Source organism: Diplotaxodon limnothrissa, linkage group LG4 (assembly GCF_057381915.1).
Source record: "Diplotaxodon limnothrissa isolate DT_005_m linkage group LG4, D_limnothrissa_male_GT1.1, whole genome shotgun sequence".
In the NCBI taxonomy this organism is placed as follows: Eukaryota; Metazoa; Chordata; class Actinopteri; order Cichliformes; family Cichlidae; genus Diplotaxodon; species Diplotaxodon limnothrissa.
The window spans coordinates 22,273,152-22,291,465 of record NC_140599.1 but is presented as its reverse complement, the minus strand read 5'-3'; the positions used below and the strand labels follow the sequence as shown (position 1 = coordinate 22,291,465).

Here is an 18,314-nt window from a genome sequence, read left to right as displayed (position 1 = left end):
AAGTTTTATTTTCCTTTATTGTTTTCCAGACTTCACTAACCAAGTTTAAGGGGAGACCGGATACTTTTGCAGGCATGACAAAACAGGAGAATGACATAAAACGGGCAAATCAGACATTTAAGGAGACAGAGATACACAAAACAGTGATGACTACCTGCACCTGTTAATCCTATAATGTATCACTTCCACCTCAGGACGAGTAGCTCATTTGAGCTGCAAGTAGATGCTGGGGATGCTGAAATGGAAGCGTGCAGTATATACGGAGGACAGGAAGGCTGCATGTTAGCTATTGCTTCTTATTTTCTGAAGCAACTGTATTATAGGTTAAAATAAATAAACAAGTAAAAAGTGTGATACCGCACACAGCCAAGTCCTCTAAGTACAAAGTGCTACTGGTTATGAGCCAACAATGACCATAAAGTTGGGATCACTTTTGTTTCCTGGCTCTGGCTGTCTCTGTCAAGGTCAGAGGAGCCAGAGCCAGAAGATCAGAGGCATTAATAGACAAGCATTTACTGAGATATGACATATAGGATTGCAAGCCCGTGCATGCACCGTGCCTAAATGACAATGTTTGCAAAACAAAATTTGCATGAAATGAGAACGCAAAGTGGGAACAACAATAAACTGACAGCATGTAAATGTGACTACTGCAATCTGCTGAATGCAGTTTTTGTTGCTGCTTGTGTGACCGGACACACCCACTGTGAATAAATATACATATTGTCTTTCACCGGGCTCGGGGAATGGAAAAAGCCTGAATCCCATCCAACATATTGTACCTGCTGGATTCTCCTATTCCTCCCCTGAGTGTCATGAGACACTCAGCTGTCAAAGATGAGGCCAAAATGAGTGTCAGTGTGCTGTGTGTATGTATGTGTTTGTGCAAATGTGTAAGGTTATTGTAGCTGAAACGACATTAAAAATTAGCAAGGATTACTTGAAATTTGATACAGCATAATCCTGTTACGCATGCCAATGTAACGTGAAATCGTTTTTAAATTTTTCTTGGTAGGCAAAACAATGAAACTTGAGTAACAACTGAAAAAACACAAAGGGGGCAAAATCAAGTTGAAATCGCCCAGGCTGATAAAATGAAACCAATAAATAAATTAGCCAGAAACTTCTTTAAACACTCAACAGCAGAAGATTTTGACAAGTGTGTTGAGTGTTGGCCGTGTTAGTGAAACACATTTATCTGTGATCTGGCACTCTATTGCTTTTTAAAATGAACTGTAAAACTGTGTGGCTCCAACAGAAAATGCCAAACTGATTGTATCGCGTAATCTCAGATGCTACAATTACTGGCTCTGCGCTAAATGCTCATATCAATGTGCTAACAACTATCATGCTAACATGTTTTAATGCTAAATACCGCTTACATCAGTTTTTTGGCTATGAAGGTCTTTATATACTGTATATACGTAAAATCTGTGCAAATATTTCCTGCTTTAAAAAGAATGATTGGACTCTTCTTATTGCAGCTATTCATATTTCATATTTTTCAGATAAACAGATCAGCCTAATCAAGCCAATGCATTTGGCAACAAGTGTGTTGGCACAGTGGCAAAACTGGCATTGGTATAAATACAAATAGTAAAATAATACTATTTTACCGAGTACACATGGATGATGCTGCTCCACGTCTGAAATAATTTGTCATTTGTGGCCACTGCTCTGACAACAAGAGCTCAAACTGCTGCAATGACATCCTATAATAAGTGCGAAAGCAGTCATCATACAACTAACACTCCTGGATCAAACCATGAAATTCTCTTTAGAATCAGATGAACAACAGAATCTCAGTTTTTTCCTCTTCTTGTTTCAGGACCAGCTCATCATTGCTTGATGTTGACTATTTTGTACAGTGCATTTTTAAAGGACAAATTTACTGCAGAAATGCAACGCACTGTGTTGTACATGTTATACGACAAGTTCAGATTAGAAAAATTCTAAACTTTGCTTTGTTTTTTTTTCAGTGTTCTGTGTGTAATGGCCTGTAAATCTATAGAATAAAAATCTATGTGTGAATATAAATCACACATAGAGACAAAAAAATTGATTCTCTTCTATATAATGCTAGATTCTGAGTGCTTGTGTAAGAGTTAATCCCATTACCAGTCACGTGCTTCCGCACTGTTCAGATTGCATTTCTTTTATTTACATGGGTTAGCATTTCTGCTGCAGCAGTGTCCTTACATGAGAAATATGGCAACATGATCATTTTTGGTGTGGCAATTTAAATGCAGCAGGTGAGTATCAGTATTTTTTGCCCCATTGTCAGTCACCCTACCGCCATCATCGACTGACAGTCAGCAGGCCTCCATTGCACTGCCAGATCTACCGAGAAAACTTATGTAATTGCCATGTCATCAGAATTATATAATTACCTAATTTAATCCTGATGCACTCACAGAACACCATTATGGTGTCATGGTGTCTTTCCCCCCTATTTACACTAAAGATCAAGGATTTATAAAAGGCTAATTTATGATTGAATTACTGAATTTTGTGGCATTCCCCGTCTTCTTATGTGACAGCAATATATCACAGACTTTCTATGAGGTTTACATATACTTGCCATTAGTTATATTATTGCAAAATCCAAGGCCCAAACCACTGTTTAGTATATCCAAAATGCCGATGCTGTCTCTTAATCCCAATTTCAGAGGTTTGTTTAGTAAAAGGTGTAGTTTAACAGTTATTCATAACTGGCAGTATGGCTCCACTCTATGGCCTGGCTCAACTATGCTCATACTTTAAAAAAAGCGTAAAGTAGGGAGATCAGATTCAAGACCAACTGTACAAAATGGAGCAGGCAAGTCAGACACATCTTTGAAAACTCCTAGGATTGAAGTGGGGTGCATGCCCTATATTAGATTTGCCAAAATGATGCATAGAAGGATGTAAGATGAACCATGAACTGACATGAGGTGGCATTTAGATCAGCTGATCTATCAGGAAAAACAAGTGGCTTGCTTGAGCTAAACTAGCGTTTGATGTGACTGTAACAGAGATGTCTTAGCTGTTAGATGACCAGAAACAATAAGCCAAAACAAGTGACACAGATCGGCTCAAATCAAACTGCTAGAACTCATGATTCAAGGTTAACCCAGTGAAAACAAAGAGACCGGAGTCATTTAATCAGGCAAACGCACACATGTCACTGTCTTGGATTTTCACAATTTGTTTTCACAATAAAGAGGAAACTCCTCTGTAATCCCCCCCTCTTTTTTTAAATCTGATTTACAGCATTAATCTTGTTGCCGCCTAATGACCTCACCAGGACACTTAGGACGTTAATTCAGGGCAAATACACTGTTACAGCTATTTATAAAGTGACAAGCTGCGGATGTGGCCCACATAAGATGAGGCTCGGATAGTTTTTCTGATATAATTCCCTCCTAGATGTGACCAACTTTCCAGACTACAGACAGTCTTCCTCTTGAGCAATAAATATGACTGTGTTTTTAATACATTTTAAAATTATGACCATAAACTTTAAGCAAGCGATGGCCATTGAGATAATCCAGGGACATTTCTGCCTTTACAGACTTGACAGGAGGTCATATCTTAATGTGTTATTTATGTTCAGGTCTGAAACATGGAGTATGTCAGAGGGTTTTTTTTGTTCAAATTGCTGCAACTGCTACCATATTTAACATGAACCCATAAGCTATACTGTATGTTCTTTCGCGTGTTGGTTGACTCTGCTGGTTAATTGTTTATGTTTACATTCACCCTTCTAATCTGAAGGTCAGATTGATCAGTCTATTGCTAATAAGCCAGTTCAAGGGAATTCGCCAGAGAGACGTCATCAGAAGCATTGACAGGAGCTCTCAGGCCGGCGCTGGCTGTCGATTTCTTGCAAATAGGGCACGCAGCATGGACTAAACAGTCACCATCCACCATCCGCATCCAGTGAAATTTCTTTGTGATCATAGCAAAAGTTTAGAGATGATACTGGTGAAATTAAGAAGATATTTTTAGAAGGAAGCTACAAATATGGACTCGGCTTTATAGGATTTTACAGCTAATAAGAATTAAAATTAATTTTTTGCCTTTCTTTGACAACAAGATTGATTTTTACAGAAAATTGTAATTGTTGAACTAAAATTAATTTGCTATGAAGGAAAAAGGGATAACCCTCAATTTTATTCCAAACTCCAGCTTTGTGGCATTTTGATTGGCTAATGTGGAAAAAGCCCAGAGGCTTGGGACACTTCCTATGCAGAAACAAATCAAATCGGCCCACTGCCTCCCAGCGGATGTGCGAGATCAATCTGTTGCATTCAGCATGGATGAGACTAGGATCAGTCTGTGCTGTGGATGGAAAATAGCTAAATTTGCAGATAGCCGTGTCAACCTGCAAAACAGAAGTTCAGCTATTACTCAGCTACATTGATCAGATCTGTGGCTTAATAGTATTTTGTGCATATAAATGCGGAATTAGAGGCATTGCATGGTGCATATCCTCTGCATATTGCATCTAGAATATTGGTTTGTTACGCAATTTGTTTTACTGAGCAGCACATATATCATTTCAACTGAAGCATCTAAGAGAATATGAGAGCATCTCCATTCAAAATAAAGTCTTAGCAAAGGATTTGAGTAGCAGAGCTACGCATTCTGATATTATACTGTTACATATCAACACTTTCCCTTGAGACATTGTACACCGCAGAATTTATTTCCCACAGTTTACGGAAAAAGGCAGAGAAAAGTGAAGTCGAAATTCTTTCCATTGTGTCATTAAAAATTATATCCAGTTAAGCCACCTGCCACTGTGGGCTTTCACAGAAGTGGAGTGGATCAGTTTGTTGAAATACAGAAATTGATGGCGTTAGCTTTGACAGCTGGAAATTTGGGTCACAGCACCACACAGCTCTTTATAAAGTTTTGCTGGGAAAAGCGACAGAGCAGGATGGATAGTTAGTCAGATCACAAGATCATGCAGACACAATATCTCCATGATGCGGCGTTTACAATTAATGCATCAACTTCACAATGATTTCATTTTATTAATTTTTTTATTGAAAAAAGGACAAACTGTTTTCAACAACTGCAATATCAGAATACAGTATTTGCATTATAATTTACAAAAGATAAAAAAAAAAATCAGTTCAGTCTGTGGTTTGTGCAGGAAGGTGGGAAGACCCTGGTAGAAAAATAAAAATCTAAGACAGGAGAAGTGCCCATGTGAGATTTCCTTACCAAAAAAGCATTACAGTGTTCTGGCATCCACTGACATTATCCACGCTCGAATGTGTCATAATAACTCCTAGAGTAATAGGTAAAGCTTAATGTTACGTAAGACTGAAGTCAAGCCCTCTCCATCCGGCCAGGATTTCTGATTGTAAGTGAATTATTAGTCCTGATCTTTCATAAGACAAAGCAGGGGTCCATTCAGAAATGACAAATAACTTCACAAGACCCACAGTAAGGAAGCTAAAAGGTTAAAAAATTCCAAATTCTGCAAATCTCCCAAGTTGCCAAGAACACTGATGTTAAAATAACATGTTAAAAAGCTATTCAAATAATTCAGTGTTTCAAAAGCCAAGCTCTGTTAGATGAGGATCAGTTCAAGTTTCCAATTAACTAACAGATGTGTTACAGTTGCCTCTTATTAATATGTGCACATCTGGCTTTTAGGGAAATAACCTAGTTTCTGCTCTTACTGGGAGGAAAAATCTCAAATGAGGAAGAAAGTGCACTAAAGCTTTGGAAAACACACCGACAAGAGTCATGCTTCTCTATAGCTAGAAATAAAACTATAGGCTGCATCGGCAAACTTCAAAACGCTTTAAAACACAAATAATACATTTTGGCTTCTAGATTTCTGTCTGACATACAATATGTAACTTAGCAGCAGCTGTCATCAACATTCATAGCCTTGGCTAAAGGTTGAGCTTCCTGTCACTTTCCACCACTGAACAGTATTGCACATTACAACACAGAGACCTGTAAGAAGTGGCAGTATATTGCACAATGAATCACATCTTAATGCTACTCCTTCTGCTTTACATCTAATGCATTGTGTGCGTAGTCGAAGCCAAACCACCTGAGTGCCTCTACTGGGACTAAAACTTCTGTTAAGGCACACATTGCAAGAGATGCTCTATAGACAAGATGATAGGTTGAGGACAGCAGTGTACTTATGCCCGTAATCTGTGCAAGACATAATTTTAATCCTCAATCGAGCTTTCAGACCAACACATTGAAGAATACTGCAAATAAACTTCGCTAAGAGACCAGCTCATTAACAAATGATACCTTGTTTATTTAATGGTGGTTGAACTTGTAAAAATGTTATAGCCTGTTAAACAAAAATGTTGTCATTAAATGTATGATTAGAAATTTATAGGTTTGGGTTGTTGCTGCAAAGAATGATGAAAACATGTGATTCAAATAATTCCTTGTTTTTTATATATGTATAAAATTACATATATATAAAATTAGTCTAGCTAATCACACCTTGTGACATTTATTCCACAAGGATGAGGTATTACACCATAGATGAACCCCATGCAAAAAGTGCAAACTACGAATATGCAATTGATTAAATAGGCAAATTTAGTCATTAAATGAACTGACTATTCTAGTAAAATGTTTTACGGTGGATAATATTCTGCATTGTGCACGAAAACAAACTGCACAGTGTGTATTAGCGAAGGCATCGTTCCCATTTTATTCCTCTGGCACCATGCAACCAGTTAATCTCTCACCACTTTCACCATACACAACACATTTGTCTGTACGTGTTGTTTCATGTGAGAGCTTCTGCATACTGAGAAGTTCATACTCAAATTGCAGGGTTTATTTGCCCTGTATTTTCAAACACAGCAATAGAGACCCAAGTCATACGAAGCTTCACGTACCCTGTGACAGTTTTTAACCTGGGTTCATATTTCTGATTCTACCGTCAAAGGCCTTGACTCTAAAGGCAAAGAGTCAAGGTTGCATTCAGAGTCTAACACCTCATCTGTGTTTCTGTCCTCAAGTGCGCAAACCTCAACACCCCTCATTACCATGTTTTCCTCCACCTCAAACTCCTCCTCCATTTCAACTTTTTCAAGAGCCACTTCATTCTCATAACAAAAGGAGTTCCTCGAGCTAGAGGCAGTGGACTTCTTCTCAGCCAGTTCCCTGGCACTACAGCCGGGCGTGCTGGGCACCTCATAGGTGTTGTCAAAGCGAGAATAGTCCACTTTATAGTAGTTCTTTTCTTCAAAGAGCACTGGCTCAAAGCGGTGGCCCCAGAGGATCTCACTGGCAATATAGGAGCTCCGACACTGAGTAGTCATGGCTGTGGCCTCGACCATGCCCTCGAGGATCACCACTATCTCAAACTCTGATGTTTCCAACTCCTGCTTGCTCAGCTCATAAAATGGGCTGTCCTCATCAATTTCATGAACAATGGTAATTGGAGAAACCAAGAAAATTCGGTCAATGCCACTGTCAAAGCCTACGTCAATGTCTACCTGATCCAGAGGGATGAACTCTCCCTCGGCAGTGGTACGGGACTTGAGGAGTTGGGCCCTTACGTGGGCCTCCACCAGGTGACTCTTCCTCAGGTTTCCCACCCGCCACATCAGGCAAAGCTTGCCGTCCCTCATGGCCACTGTAGCATAGTGACTGAACACCAACGTCTCATTCCTCTTTTTGGGCTTTGCCATCTTGGCCATGACGGCACCGATGATAAAAGCATCAATGATGCAACCTACGATGCTTTGGAAGACGACCATAAAAACAGCAATGGGGCATTCCTCCGTCACATAGCGATAACCGTAGCCAATTGTGGTTTGTGTCTCCACTGAGAACAAAAAAGCAGCAGTAAAACTGTCCACGTTGGAAACACACATCTGCGTCTCATTCTCCAAGTCCCCATAAGAGAGAGCCACCAACCAAAAGACAAAGCCAAAAAACAGCCATGACAGCAGGAAAGAAAGGCAGAATATGACCAGCATCCAGCGCCAGCGAATGTCCACGCAGGTGGTGAAGATATCTGCCAGGTAACGCTGGCCTTTCTCGCTCATATTGATAAACTGCACATTGCAGTGGCCATCCTTCCTGACGAAGCGGCTCTGGTGGTGGTGCTGCGTATGCCCCTTGTTGACGTTGCCATTGCCGTAGCCATTTGGCATGGCAATATTCGCTAGCTTCATGCCATCTTCCTCAGAGGACACAATGCTGTAACGGTGGCCTCTCACACTCCCCATAGTTTCCTCTTGGGAGGGCTGGGCCGATTCTGCTTTGGAAAACAGTCTAAGTTTTTGGTAGAAGCGTTGGAGAAACAGTTTTAAATGATCTTGAGGACAAACTTGTGCAGAAAATGTGGGAAACAGGATTCAGTCCTGTGAGGGACGGGGGAGACTAGGTCTGTGCTTCTCTGCCAGTGATGAGCACTGTTGGTGAGGGCTGGTCACTCTTCTTTGATGCCTGGCTTGGACCTCATTAGTAAAGTGGGCTGTGGAAATTATAGACAGAGAGACAACATAGATCAGCACAGCTAGGTGTGTGGTAGCTGTTAAATAAATAATGCAGTGCACATCTAAAGTTAATAGCACAATTCTAGTATACTCTCAGAAAATGCATAAACTGAGCAGTCAGAAAGCACAGTCAACAGATTAGGTAAATTAGCAGTAATAGAAGGAAAGCATTAGACACCTGGCAAAGTAGGAAATTATGTTTACACTGCTTAATATAAGTATTAATTAGGGCGGGCCCTTCCTTGGGGAACGGAGTCAAATTATAGATCAAGTTCATGTTAATCTAGTAAATCTCTTAAAGAAAAATACATTACAAGCTGCAGCTCTGGACAGACATAACAGAATCATATGTTGCATGCATGTAAAAACCTATAGCACATTCACAAGCTATTACATGTCATTACTGAGCGAATACAGAGTTGCCCTGAACCACAATTAATGAAGCAGTAGCCTTGCTTTATATGTAATAGAACAACAAGGACAGCTAAATTAGAAAAGCTATTGACTTGATGTGTGTGGCATGAGAGGTCCATTAAAATACAACACCACAGGCTACAAAAGGTTATGGACAGCCAGACACGCTCTGGTGGTGCCAAAATAAATCACTGCTCCACTTTTAAAACTCATTATCTCATCAGAGATTCACATCTGAAGTGCATAAATGAAGTCCAGAGCCCTTTTCAGTGAATATTCTGATTGTTCTTAACTCTGAAATTGTAGCTCGTTAAAAAAAACAACAACAACAAAGCTCTTCGATAGTCATTCAAGTCATTTAAATTGTTTTGGATATTGTCAAAGGTCACATGGGATAAGATTTGCTGGACGTGGTTTCCCTGCATCATCTCTGTTTTCTCAACTTATTATGATGTCATTGTGGGGTCAACTTGAAACAGCAACAGGCCACTCATAATATGAGGCACCATTTACACAGAGCAAAGCATGCCAAAACATTATGTTTAATAGGTTTCAAGGTTTCAATGTATTTTACTTGGTATTTTCAGGAAATTTAAACCATGCTTGTTCCAAGTTTTAAATGTTTTATCTTATTTTGTTTTCTCCCATACACTTGCAAGGAGTCTTATACAAGCAATTATACTGGTGTATTGTGGGACACAAACTCAAACACTTGGATGGAGTCTCCAGCTTTGCACGTCCTGATAAACCTGCACTGAGTGCATTGCAAGCTTCCTTCCTTATTGCACTATTCAGTACTTTCCCGCTCAGTTAGCTTTTATCTGCTCAGTATCACATCACTTATTACAGCAGGTTGTTTCATGGTGACAGAAAAGGCTTCCAAAGGCTGCACAACCTGGGATTGTTTGTTTTGCATGTGTTCTCATTTAGAGCTAACAGCTGAGGCAGATGGAAACTGGTTACATAAAGGTGGTCTATTTTTCATCACACAAATCGATATATGTATATATATATATATACATACATACATACATACATACATATATGTATGTGTATATATACATATATATAGATATAGATATAGATATACATATGTATGTATGCTGTATGTTATTTCCTTTTTTATTAGACAGTTAACAACATGTTTATCACGCGCCAACTACAGAGTTAAGAGTTTAGTTCAAATCAAAGACAATCCTTGCAGAACATCCAGTTCACATCCTGCAGTCTCTGAAACCACACTGCAACAACAATAATATTGTTGCAGAAAGTGGTATTACTTTCTGATCAAAACTTTTTATTCCTTAAAAACCGTGAAAAGTCATTTTTCACGTTTTTAACATCAACACGCACATTCAACTACTCCCAATGTCCCCACATCCATAACTACACAGAACATTCCCACAACACATGTTTTTACCTACCTGTTAGTCCTTGGCTGCAAATAGGATCGTTTCTTGTCGCAGTAAGTTCCATATGTGCGCCAGATATGCGCACTTTGCCCTTTTTTAAATCTCGACGTTCTGTTAGTATTTTTTTCTGGCTTCTCGTGTGGAGCTGTAAATTCTGCCATAACCCTCTCCAGCAATACTAGAGAAGATATTTGTGGTTGAAAAGACAGACTATAAAAAAACACGTGCGCATATCCCCGCCCCTGTGGCAGTGACAACCAATGGAAAGCTGCAGCGCCTGTTTAAGGTTTCTAGTCCAAAAAGAGGTTATATCGTTCTTATTTATTTATAGTTTATTTATTAATGTACTTTTTGGCAGACTGGGACACTCAGTGTACATCACTTTTAAAACTTCACGGTGAAACTGGAACCAAGCAACAAACATGCATGACGCTGGTCACAGGAATACAATGTAGGTAAGGTGGTAAGGTAAGGTGTTTGTTAATCGGTGTTTAAGTCTAAAGTAAATAAAGTGACTGTGCGAGAACGATATGACTGTATCTCTGACCTGCACAAAAATCTCTAGGACTGCAGGAATATTGAGTGGGTGAACACAAGGGGGAGGTAAAGAGCTACAAAGGTAATTACATACACAGGACTCAAAGTAGTTTTTATGACTGGTACTATTTTTATCATGCAATTAGAAATAAAACCCATTTTAAAATGACCAAAGAGAAGATTTTTCCAGTTTATTTCACTTACACTTTCATTTTACATGGCAGAAGCAAACATGAATTTCTGAATGCTGTATTATATGATTTTACATTGGCTATAAACATATTTACAAAAGCTCACCTTATCACATAATCTTTATGGGAACAGTGAAAGTTGCATTTTAATTTCATTTTGATTTCTTTTGTCATTTCATCTACAAAAATGTTTGCAGGATCATCTCCTCATTGATGTTAAGATTCACCTGAGCAATGTGTCTGTTTCTCTTCCCTATTGGTATAAGTGTGGTGCCATCTGCAGGACGTCCCCTCCTGTTGTATTCCTCTGCACTGAGGAAAGGCACCGGCACCCATGTGGTCACATGAAAAAGACTGAAGTCCACCTTGTAGTGTTTCTTGCCCATTTTCAGCACGTCCTGGAAACGCTGGCCCCAGCGGATGTCTGCTGATGTGTAGGAAGCACGTGTTTGGTGGAGTATTCCTGTGGAGTCCCCTGTGTAGGTGAAAGAAACTACCAGCTCAAAGCGATTGTCCCGCAGGTTATCAGGACCCATGTTGTACAGGGGACTGCCAGGCTCTAGCTTGTGAATAATAGTGGTAGGTGTGGCGAGGACAATCTCCCGTTCCTCTATATCTAAGTCCTGGTAAGTGATTACAAGTGACCCCACTGGCTGTTTTACATAGCGGATTAACTGGACCCTGACGACCCCCTCCAGGATGTGATTACCTCTGAAGTCCCCGAGGCGCCATGACAGACACAGAACCCTGTCTCGTAAGTTGACCACCGCGCATCTGCTGAAACCCACCGTCTGGGCTCTCTTACGAGCAGATGCCATCTTAGCTACAACAACGCCAATGACAACTGTGTCAAGAAGACAGCTAAACACAGTTTGAATCGTCACCACAATGATAGCTACAATAGAGTTTTCGGTTACATGCCTGTAGCCGTAACCAATAGTCGCCCCGGTCTCCATTGAGAACAAAAATGCCCCAGTGAAGTCGCGCACATTTGAAACACAGAGATCGTCATCTGCATTATCACTGTCTCCATTTACATGGGCAATTAACCAATAACACAGACCAAAAAGAAGCCAAGACACAATATTATTAAGGGAGAAAATAAGGAACATCATTCTCCAGCGGATCTCTACAAGACTGGTGAAGATGTCGATCCAATATGTGGTCCAGTCTCCAGGGGCCTGTTGAAACATCACAGGGAATTTGCCATCTTTTTGCATGTAGCGGAGACTCTTTTCCTTCTTTGCATTTTGCCTGCCCAGCGTGTGGACTGTGGTGCAGCAGGTATCAATGACCTGCTCACTTCTTTCTGTGCTCATCTTGATTAAATCTAAAGTTCAGTCTCCTGCAGAAAGACAGAGATGACATGAAAATGCAGACTAAAATATCAAGTTTTTAGTTTACCTTGAATAACGTGTCATGTATTCATTCACTCATTACATGTGACTAAAATGTAGATGCAGACTCAAAACCTTCATGTTTTAGCAGCCACGGTCACTCTGTGCCTTTGGCTATTAGCAGAAAATGAGCAGGTGTGAAAAAATAGACCTCGTGATCACCTGCTTCTTGTTGGCTGATGATTAACTAAAAAGTTCCATTACAAAGCTTTCAATAAGCACTTATATGGCCACATTATAAAAAAGTGCAATTGTGAATAGGAATTTTTCTTTTCAGTTCTGTTAAATTACCAGCACTGAAAATAAGCCAGTTAATAAATCTACAGTTAGGCATAAAAAAATAGCGCTGTGGTCGCCCCTGGTCAGACTCATTAGTACAGATATGTGAAAAAAATTAATAAATCAGTCATCGTTCAGGGAATGATCAAACCACAAGCCGAGCATTGTAACTTGCACGCACACATTAATGTTTAAGTTTAGCCATCAATTGCATAGAAAGAGTTATATAAGACATTAAGAGAGGTCAGATATAATCCAGGTCCAAAACCATTTTTATCATATTGATACCAAATTGTTATTAGGGCAATTACACAGACGTATGTAAGCACGGCATGTTCCTCTGTTATATTGTAAGTATGCCATTTTCTTCCTCTTATGTTGTTTTTGTCTTGGACAAAACACCAGCTTTGTTTTACGGTAAAAAGAACAAACATGTATGTTTCTACCAGTGGAAAAAAAAAGCCCAAAAAACAGTTACCAGGCAGATCTATGTCAATTTCATGGCATTTCAACAAGCTTCCATAAACACTAGTTTTCTGATCCTATTGTACTTAACCGTTATTTAAGTAAGAAGAATATTGCATTAACTTAGTTGGATCAATTTTTTTTTCAATTTCAATTTTCAACTGTTAATGATCAGAATTGTTAGATGTTACGCAGTGTGTATTTTTTTTTATCCTGTCAAGCTTAATATTCTGTTTGAGTGCCTGACATAATTCTTTCATAATGATACGTCCTTTACTGTATTGTTTGTGCATTTTTCTTTACTTTAACACATTTTGCTTGCTAAATTACTCACTGTTACAGACTTTGTTGCTTTATATAGATTAGGCCCCGACCATCCAACAAGATTAACTCAAGCTATGGGAAAACCTATTTTCCTCAGTGAAAAACCTCTTTTTAATCACTTCGGCTAATCTCTTTAGTTTTGAATTTTAGCCAAGTTTGCTGTCTTCCAGATGTGACAATGGCCAGCAGGGAGCAGTGACCAGTGTTTTGATAACAGAGTGCAAATTGCAGGATGGAGGTGGACCCCTGCCTGGTGGCTTGGATCTCCGACTACCTCACCGACAGACCACAGTACGTCAGGCTGAAGGACATCACGTCTGACACAGTGGTCAGCAGCACAGGAGCACCACAGGGAACTGTGCTGTCCCCTCTTCTCTTCACCCTGTACACCTCTGACTTCTGCTACAACTCTGAATTATGCCACATTCAGAAGTTTGCAGACGACACAGCCATCATGGGGTGTATCTGGGATGATCAGGAAGAGGAGTACAGAAGTCTGGTGAGGAACTTTGTCGCATGGAGTCACACAAACCACCTGCAACTCAACACCTCAAAGACTAAGGAACTGGTTGTGGACTTCGGGAGGTCTAGAGCAGGTCCACTGCCGGTTCAGATAGAGGGGGAGGAGGTGGAGGTGGTCAACAAGTACAAGTACCTCGGGCTGTGGGTGGACAATAAACTGGACTGGTCATGCAACACAGAGTACCTGTATAAAAAAGCCCAAAGCCGACTGTACTTCCTCAGGAGGCTGAGGTCTTTTAACATCTGCAGGAAGCTCCTGAGGATGTTTTACCAGTCGGTGGTTGCTGGAGTACTTTTCTATGCTGTGGTGTGCTGGGGGAGCAGCACAGCAAAGAAGGACTCATCCAGGCTGGAGAAACTGATCAGGAGGGCTAGCTCTGTGGTCGGCATGAAGCTGGACACTCTGGTGACAGTGGCAGAGAAAAGGACATTAAAGAAACTGATGGACATTATGGACAATGCTGGGCATCCTCTGCACACGGCCATAAACAACCAGAAGAGTCTGTTCAGTGACAGGTTGCTTCTCCCAAAGACAAGAACTAACAGACTGAAAAACTCCTTTGTCCCACACGCCATCAGACTGTTTAACTCCTCTCTGGAGGGGAGAGGGAGGGGAAACAGGAGGACAAAGGAGGGAACAACTAAGCTGTAGTGCCTCTTCACCTCACTGTGCAATACCTTTTGTGCAATACTTTTGTAAATAGTCAACGGTGCAATAGACTCAATACTTGAAATGTGCAATTCACTTGTATTTTTATTTTTATTCCTATTTATTCTATTTATCCCCTTCGTATATTTTATTTATATTGTCTCTGTATTTATATATATGTGTGTGTGTATAACTCTGTAACTTCTGTCGGTGCTGTGCTTTTTTGGAAATCGAATTTCCCAGAGGAACCCACCCGAGGGATTAATAAAGTTCTATCTTATCTTATCTTATCTTAAATGACTTCTGAGAAATTAAAGTCATAAAAAGTTAAGGCCAGCTACTGTAACTTTTCACTCGAATCCTAAGAACTTAAGTCTCGGTTTGTCTCGGTTAATTAAGCAAAAATCTTGACCTTAGTGCGGTGTAGTTATTAATCTGTGTTTGTTATCGAAAGGGTAAATAATTACTCACCAACAACCTCTAACAGTTTTCACCTCCAAATGTTACCTCAGATGTCAAACTTTAATCACACCTACTTCTTTTAGTAACACATAAAATAAGGCAAAGCCAAGACGGTTTTATCACTTTTTGTCTGCAGCACACACGCCTACTTCGGGTGTTATTGATATCATAAATGACACCTGACAATCAAAGGCACCGCTTTAAGCTTGTTACCAGTTTTGTTCTTCAGGATCTTAGTCACAGATCAATAAGCTATGTCCTTCCAGTGAGTGTTTTTATTACTTATTTGAATGAGCTGCGTGCTGTTGTTTATCTGCTCTCGAGATAAATGGCTACTCAATAGGTCTAATCTTACATCTCCTGTGGTTTAATTATGAAACCAAATAATGTTAATGTTTGTACAGTTGTGTCAATCAACATCATCTTCAAATCAGTGTTCATGACAGTTTAATAAATGTCAGCCCAAAAGATGAACTGTCTTATTTCTACTTTTTACTAAGTCTTCCATGGAAAACTATGTCAAGGTGATGTCTGCATTTTGGTATATGTTAAATTAATGCACAGAAAAAAACAGGAAAACAAGTGCAAAGGTATTTGGATTACAAGTAGGGGAATGCTAGACTCATATTTGCTGCAACAATCAGTCTGTTCCCTGAATGTCAAATGACAAGGACAGTCAGATCTAAGAAAACTGAGACCACTCCCACCCTCAAGGAATTCTACAAGACAGTTGAAATGACACAGATCCAGTATGCTGTTAACTCATTGCAGTTTACAATGTATATATCACTATCGCTTGTTTTTAAATGTCTTTCCAAATTAGTTCCTTGTTTTTAGAGTAATAATAATAATAAAAGATTATTTAGGATCCACTTATTATAACTGAATGTCTCTTTTGTTTTCTGTGAGTTTTGTGAGCTTTACTTTTATAAACGTAGCCTCTTGTCTTTTAAATATTATCAATTATTAAGTAAAAGAAACTATGCACTTTTTTTCTATTAGCGTTTTTTTTGTAGCTCACAAAGTTAATTCTTTTATTAGAAAATATGATCATTCGATTAAAAACGCTGTCTTACACATTAGGTACCCCTTTAATAAACCCATTGCAAAGCACAAACATGTTCAACTTACTTGCAGAGTAGATCAGAGTACGTCAGGTGTCACAAGTCCATCAATTCCACCAAGCATAAGACGATGTGTTGCTCAAGTTGTGGTAACCTTCACATTTAGTTGGCTGCAAAGTGTGACATTGTAGGGGGCCGGCCTGGTCCTGAGGCAAAGTCCCATTTTTTTGCGATATCACTGCTAGCATGTCTCCTTGAACCCTTATTGGATACAAGAATTTATGACCTATGGAATATTTTAGAAGTTCCTTACGACAAAACTGGTATGTCTGTTAAATAATTTCCCCCAGGGATCAATAAAGTATTCTGATTCTGATTCTGATTCTGAAAGCCTTTTCATGTTAAAATTCTGTGCTTTATTAGAAAAGAAGTTAACCTTTGCTCAGTCATGTAAAGGCTTTGTCATTGGCACACAGATTTTCTTTGTCTCAATTGTCCCCAATTTAGCTCTGATAAGACAAGGAAGATCACAGGTGAACCGAAAGTACACACTACGTTTCAAACCACTTTTACTGCAGTCATAAGAGCAAATTTAGCTGCAACAAGGTCAGCAACAGCAAAACAAACTTCTTGTGCTTTCAAAAATAGAACATGATCGTCCCTCCATTTCAAAACCTGCCTGATTCACGAAGCTGGTTTTCTAAAGTAATGTGTGAAGACAGAGATAAGAGACATTCCTCTGAGAGATAACCTGGAAGGGAAGTTCATCAGTGCGTCACTTGCAAGCAGCAGCTTTATATTGAATAAGTGAAAACAGACAGGAAATAGTATATCTATTTAACTACATGACTGATAACACAAAAATATGAAGGTTACACAAGGGTGTATTGATTGGTTTATTGATTTATTTACAGTTTCTCCCTCCACACTGTGCAGGGCCATACATGTCTTTATAGGCCTGTATGGCCCTGCACAGTGTGGAGGGAGAAACTGTAAATAAATAAGAGGTAAAAGTAAAAATGTAAACTAGTTAAAAGAAGATTTTGATCAGATAACCAATAAAATAAGCTCATACTGACTGTCAATTCAATTCATGTTTTTTAATACAGTGCCAAAATCACAACAACAGTCTCCTCAAGGTGCTCTATATTGTAAGGTAGACCCTACAATAATACATACTGAGAAAAACACGACAATCATATGACCCCCTATGGTGACAGTGGGAAGGAAAAACTCACTTTTAACAGGAAGAAACCTCCAGCAGAACCAGGCTCGGGGAGGGGCGGGGCCATCTGCCACGACCAGGTGGGGTGAGAGAAGGAAGACTGGACAAAAGACATACTGTGGAAGACAGCCAGAGATTAATAACAAGTAGGATTCAATATATTCAATATTGAATACATAATTCAATGTCTGCAAGGCTACACATTATGACATACCTGAATTAAGATTAGAATTAAAGGGCCATGCAAGTGATGGGCCAAGATTAATTCACTTTATTTTCAAGACTATTAGAAAGCATGTAGACCAGGGGTCCCCAATCCCAGTCCACGAGGGCCGGTGTCCCTGCAGGTTTTAGATCTCATCCTGGGTCAACACACCTGAATCAAATGATTAGGTCATTACCAGGCCTTTGGAGAACTTCAAGACATGTTGAGGAACTAATTTATCCATTTAAATCAGCTGTGATGGATCAAGGACGCATCTAAAACCTGCAGGGACAACGGGACTCATGGACTGGGATTGGGGACCACTGATGTAGACTATGTGTCTGTGACTGAAAGGTATGTGACTGCTATGGATTAGGAGTGATGCTGTAGTGATCCACCACGAAAAAGTGGTAAGGAAACAATCAGATTAAAGACAATCTACAGAGTTTTTAAGAGAAAGCTTTGATTAAAAAAGAAGATGGTGTTTTGAGCTGGAAAAAGAGGCAAGAAGGGTTTAATTTAAGAGATGTTGTTAAATCATGTGTCAAGCATGCAAGGAGTTAAATGTACAGTAGCACATGCTTTCCAGCACATAAAATATTACTGAGGCCAAATTTGTTTTTTTGTTTGTTTGTTTTTTTAGAAATTTTAGTTTACTGGAACTATTATAACTATTTTC

General features: G+C 39.5%; 2 protein-coding genes across 2 annotated transcripts; both read right to left on the bottom strand.

Moving 5' to 3' along the window:
• Positions 1 to 5,094: 5,094 nt before the first annotated feature.
• Positions 5,095 to 10,484, bottom strand: LOC146633781 (inward rectifier potassium channel 2-like). Its single transcript, XM_085351646.1, has 2 exons — positions 10,328 to 10,484; positions 5,095 to 8,467 (listed from the first exon to the last, which is right to left on the bottom strand). The coding sequence occupies exon 2, from the start codon at positions 8,217 to 8,219 to the stop codon at positions 6,903 to 6,905; it is 1,317 nt and encodes a 438-aa protein (XP_085207772.1). The 5' UTR covers positions 8,220 to 8,467; positions 10,328 to 10,484; the 3' UTR covers positions 5,095 to 6,902.
• Positions 10,485 to 11,222: 738 nt separating this feature from the next.
• LOC146633780 (inward rectifier potassium channel 16-like) lies at positions 11,223 to 12,362 on the bottom strand. The gene has a single exon (XM_085352500.1). The coding sequence runs from the start codon at positions 12,360 to 12,362 to the stop codon at positions 11,223 to 11,225; it is 1,140 nt and encodes a 379-aa protein (XP_085208626.1).
• Between the last annotated feature and the right edge of the window lie 5,952 nt (positions 12,363 to 18,314).

Coding starts and splice junctions, on each gene's coding strand:
- LOC146633781 (XM_085351646.1), bottom strand. CDS start 8,219: ATGGGGAGTGTGAGAGGCCACCGTTACAGCATTGTGTCCTCTGAGGAA.
- LOC146633780 (XM_085352500.1), bottom strand. CDS start 12,362: ATGAGCACAGAAAGAAGTGAGCAGGTCATTGATACCTGCTGCACCACA.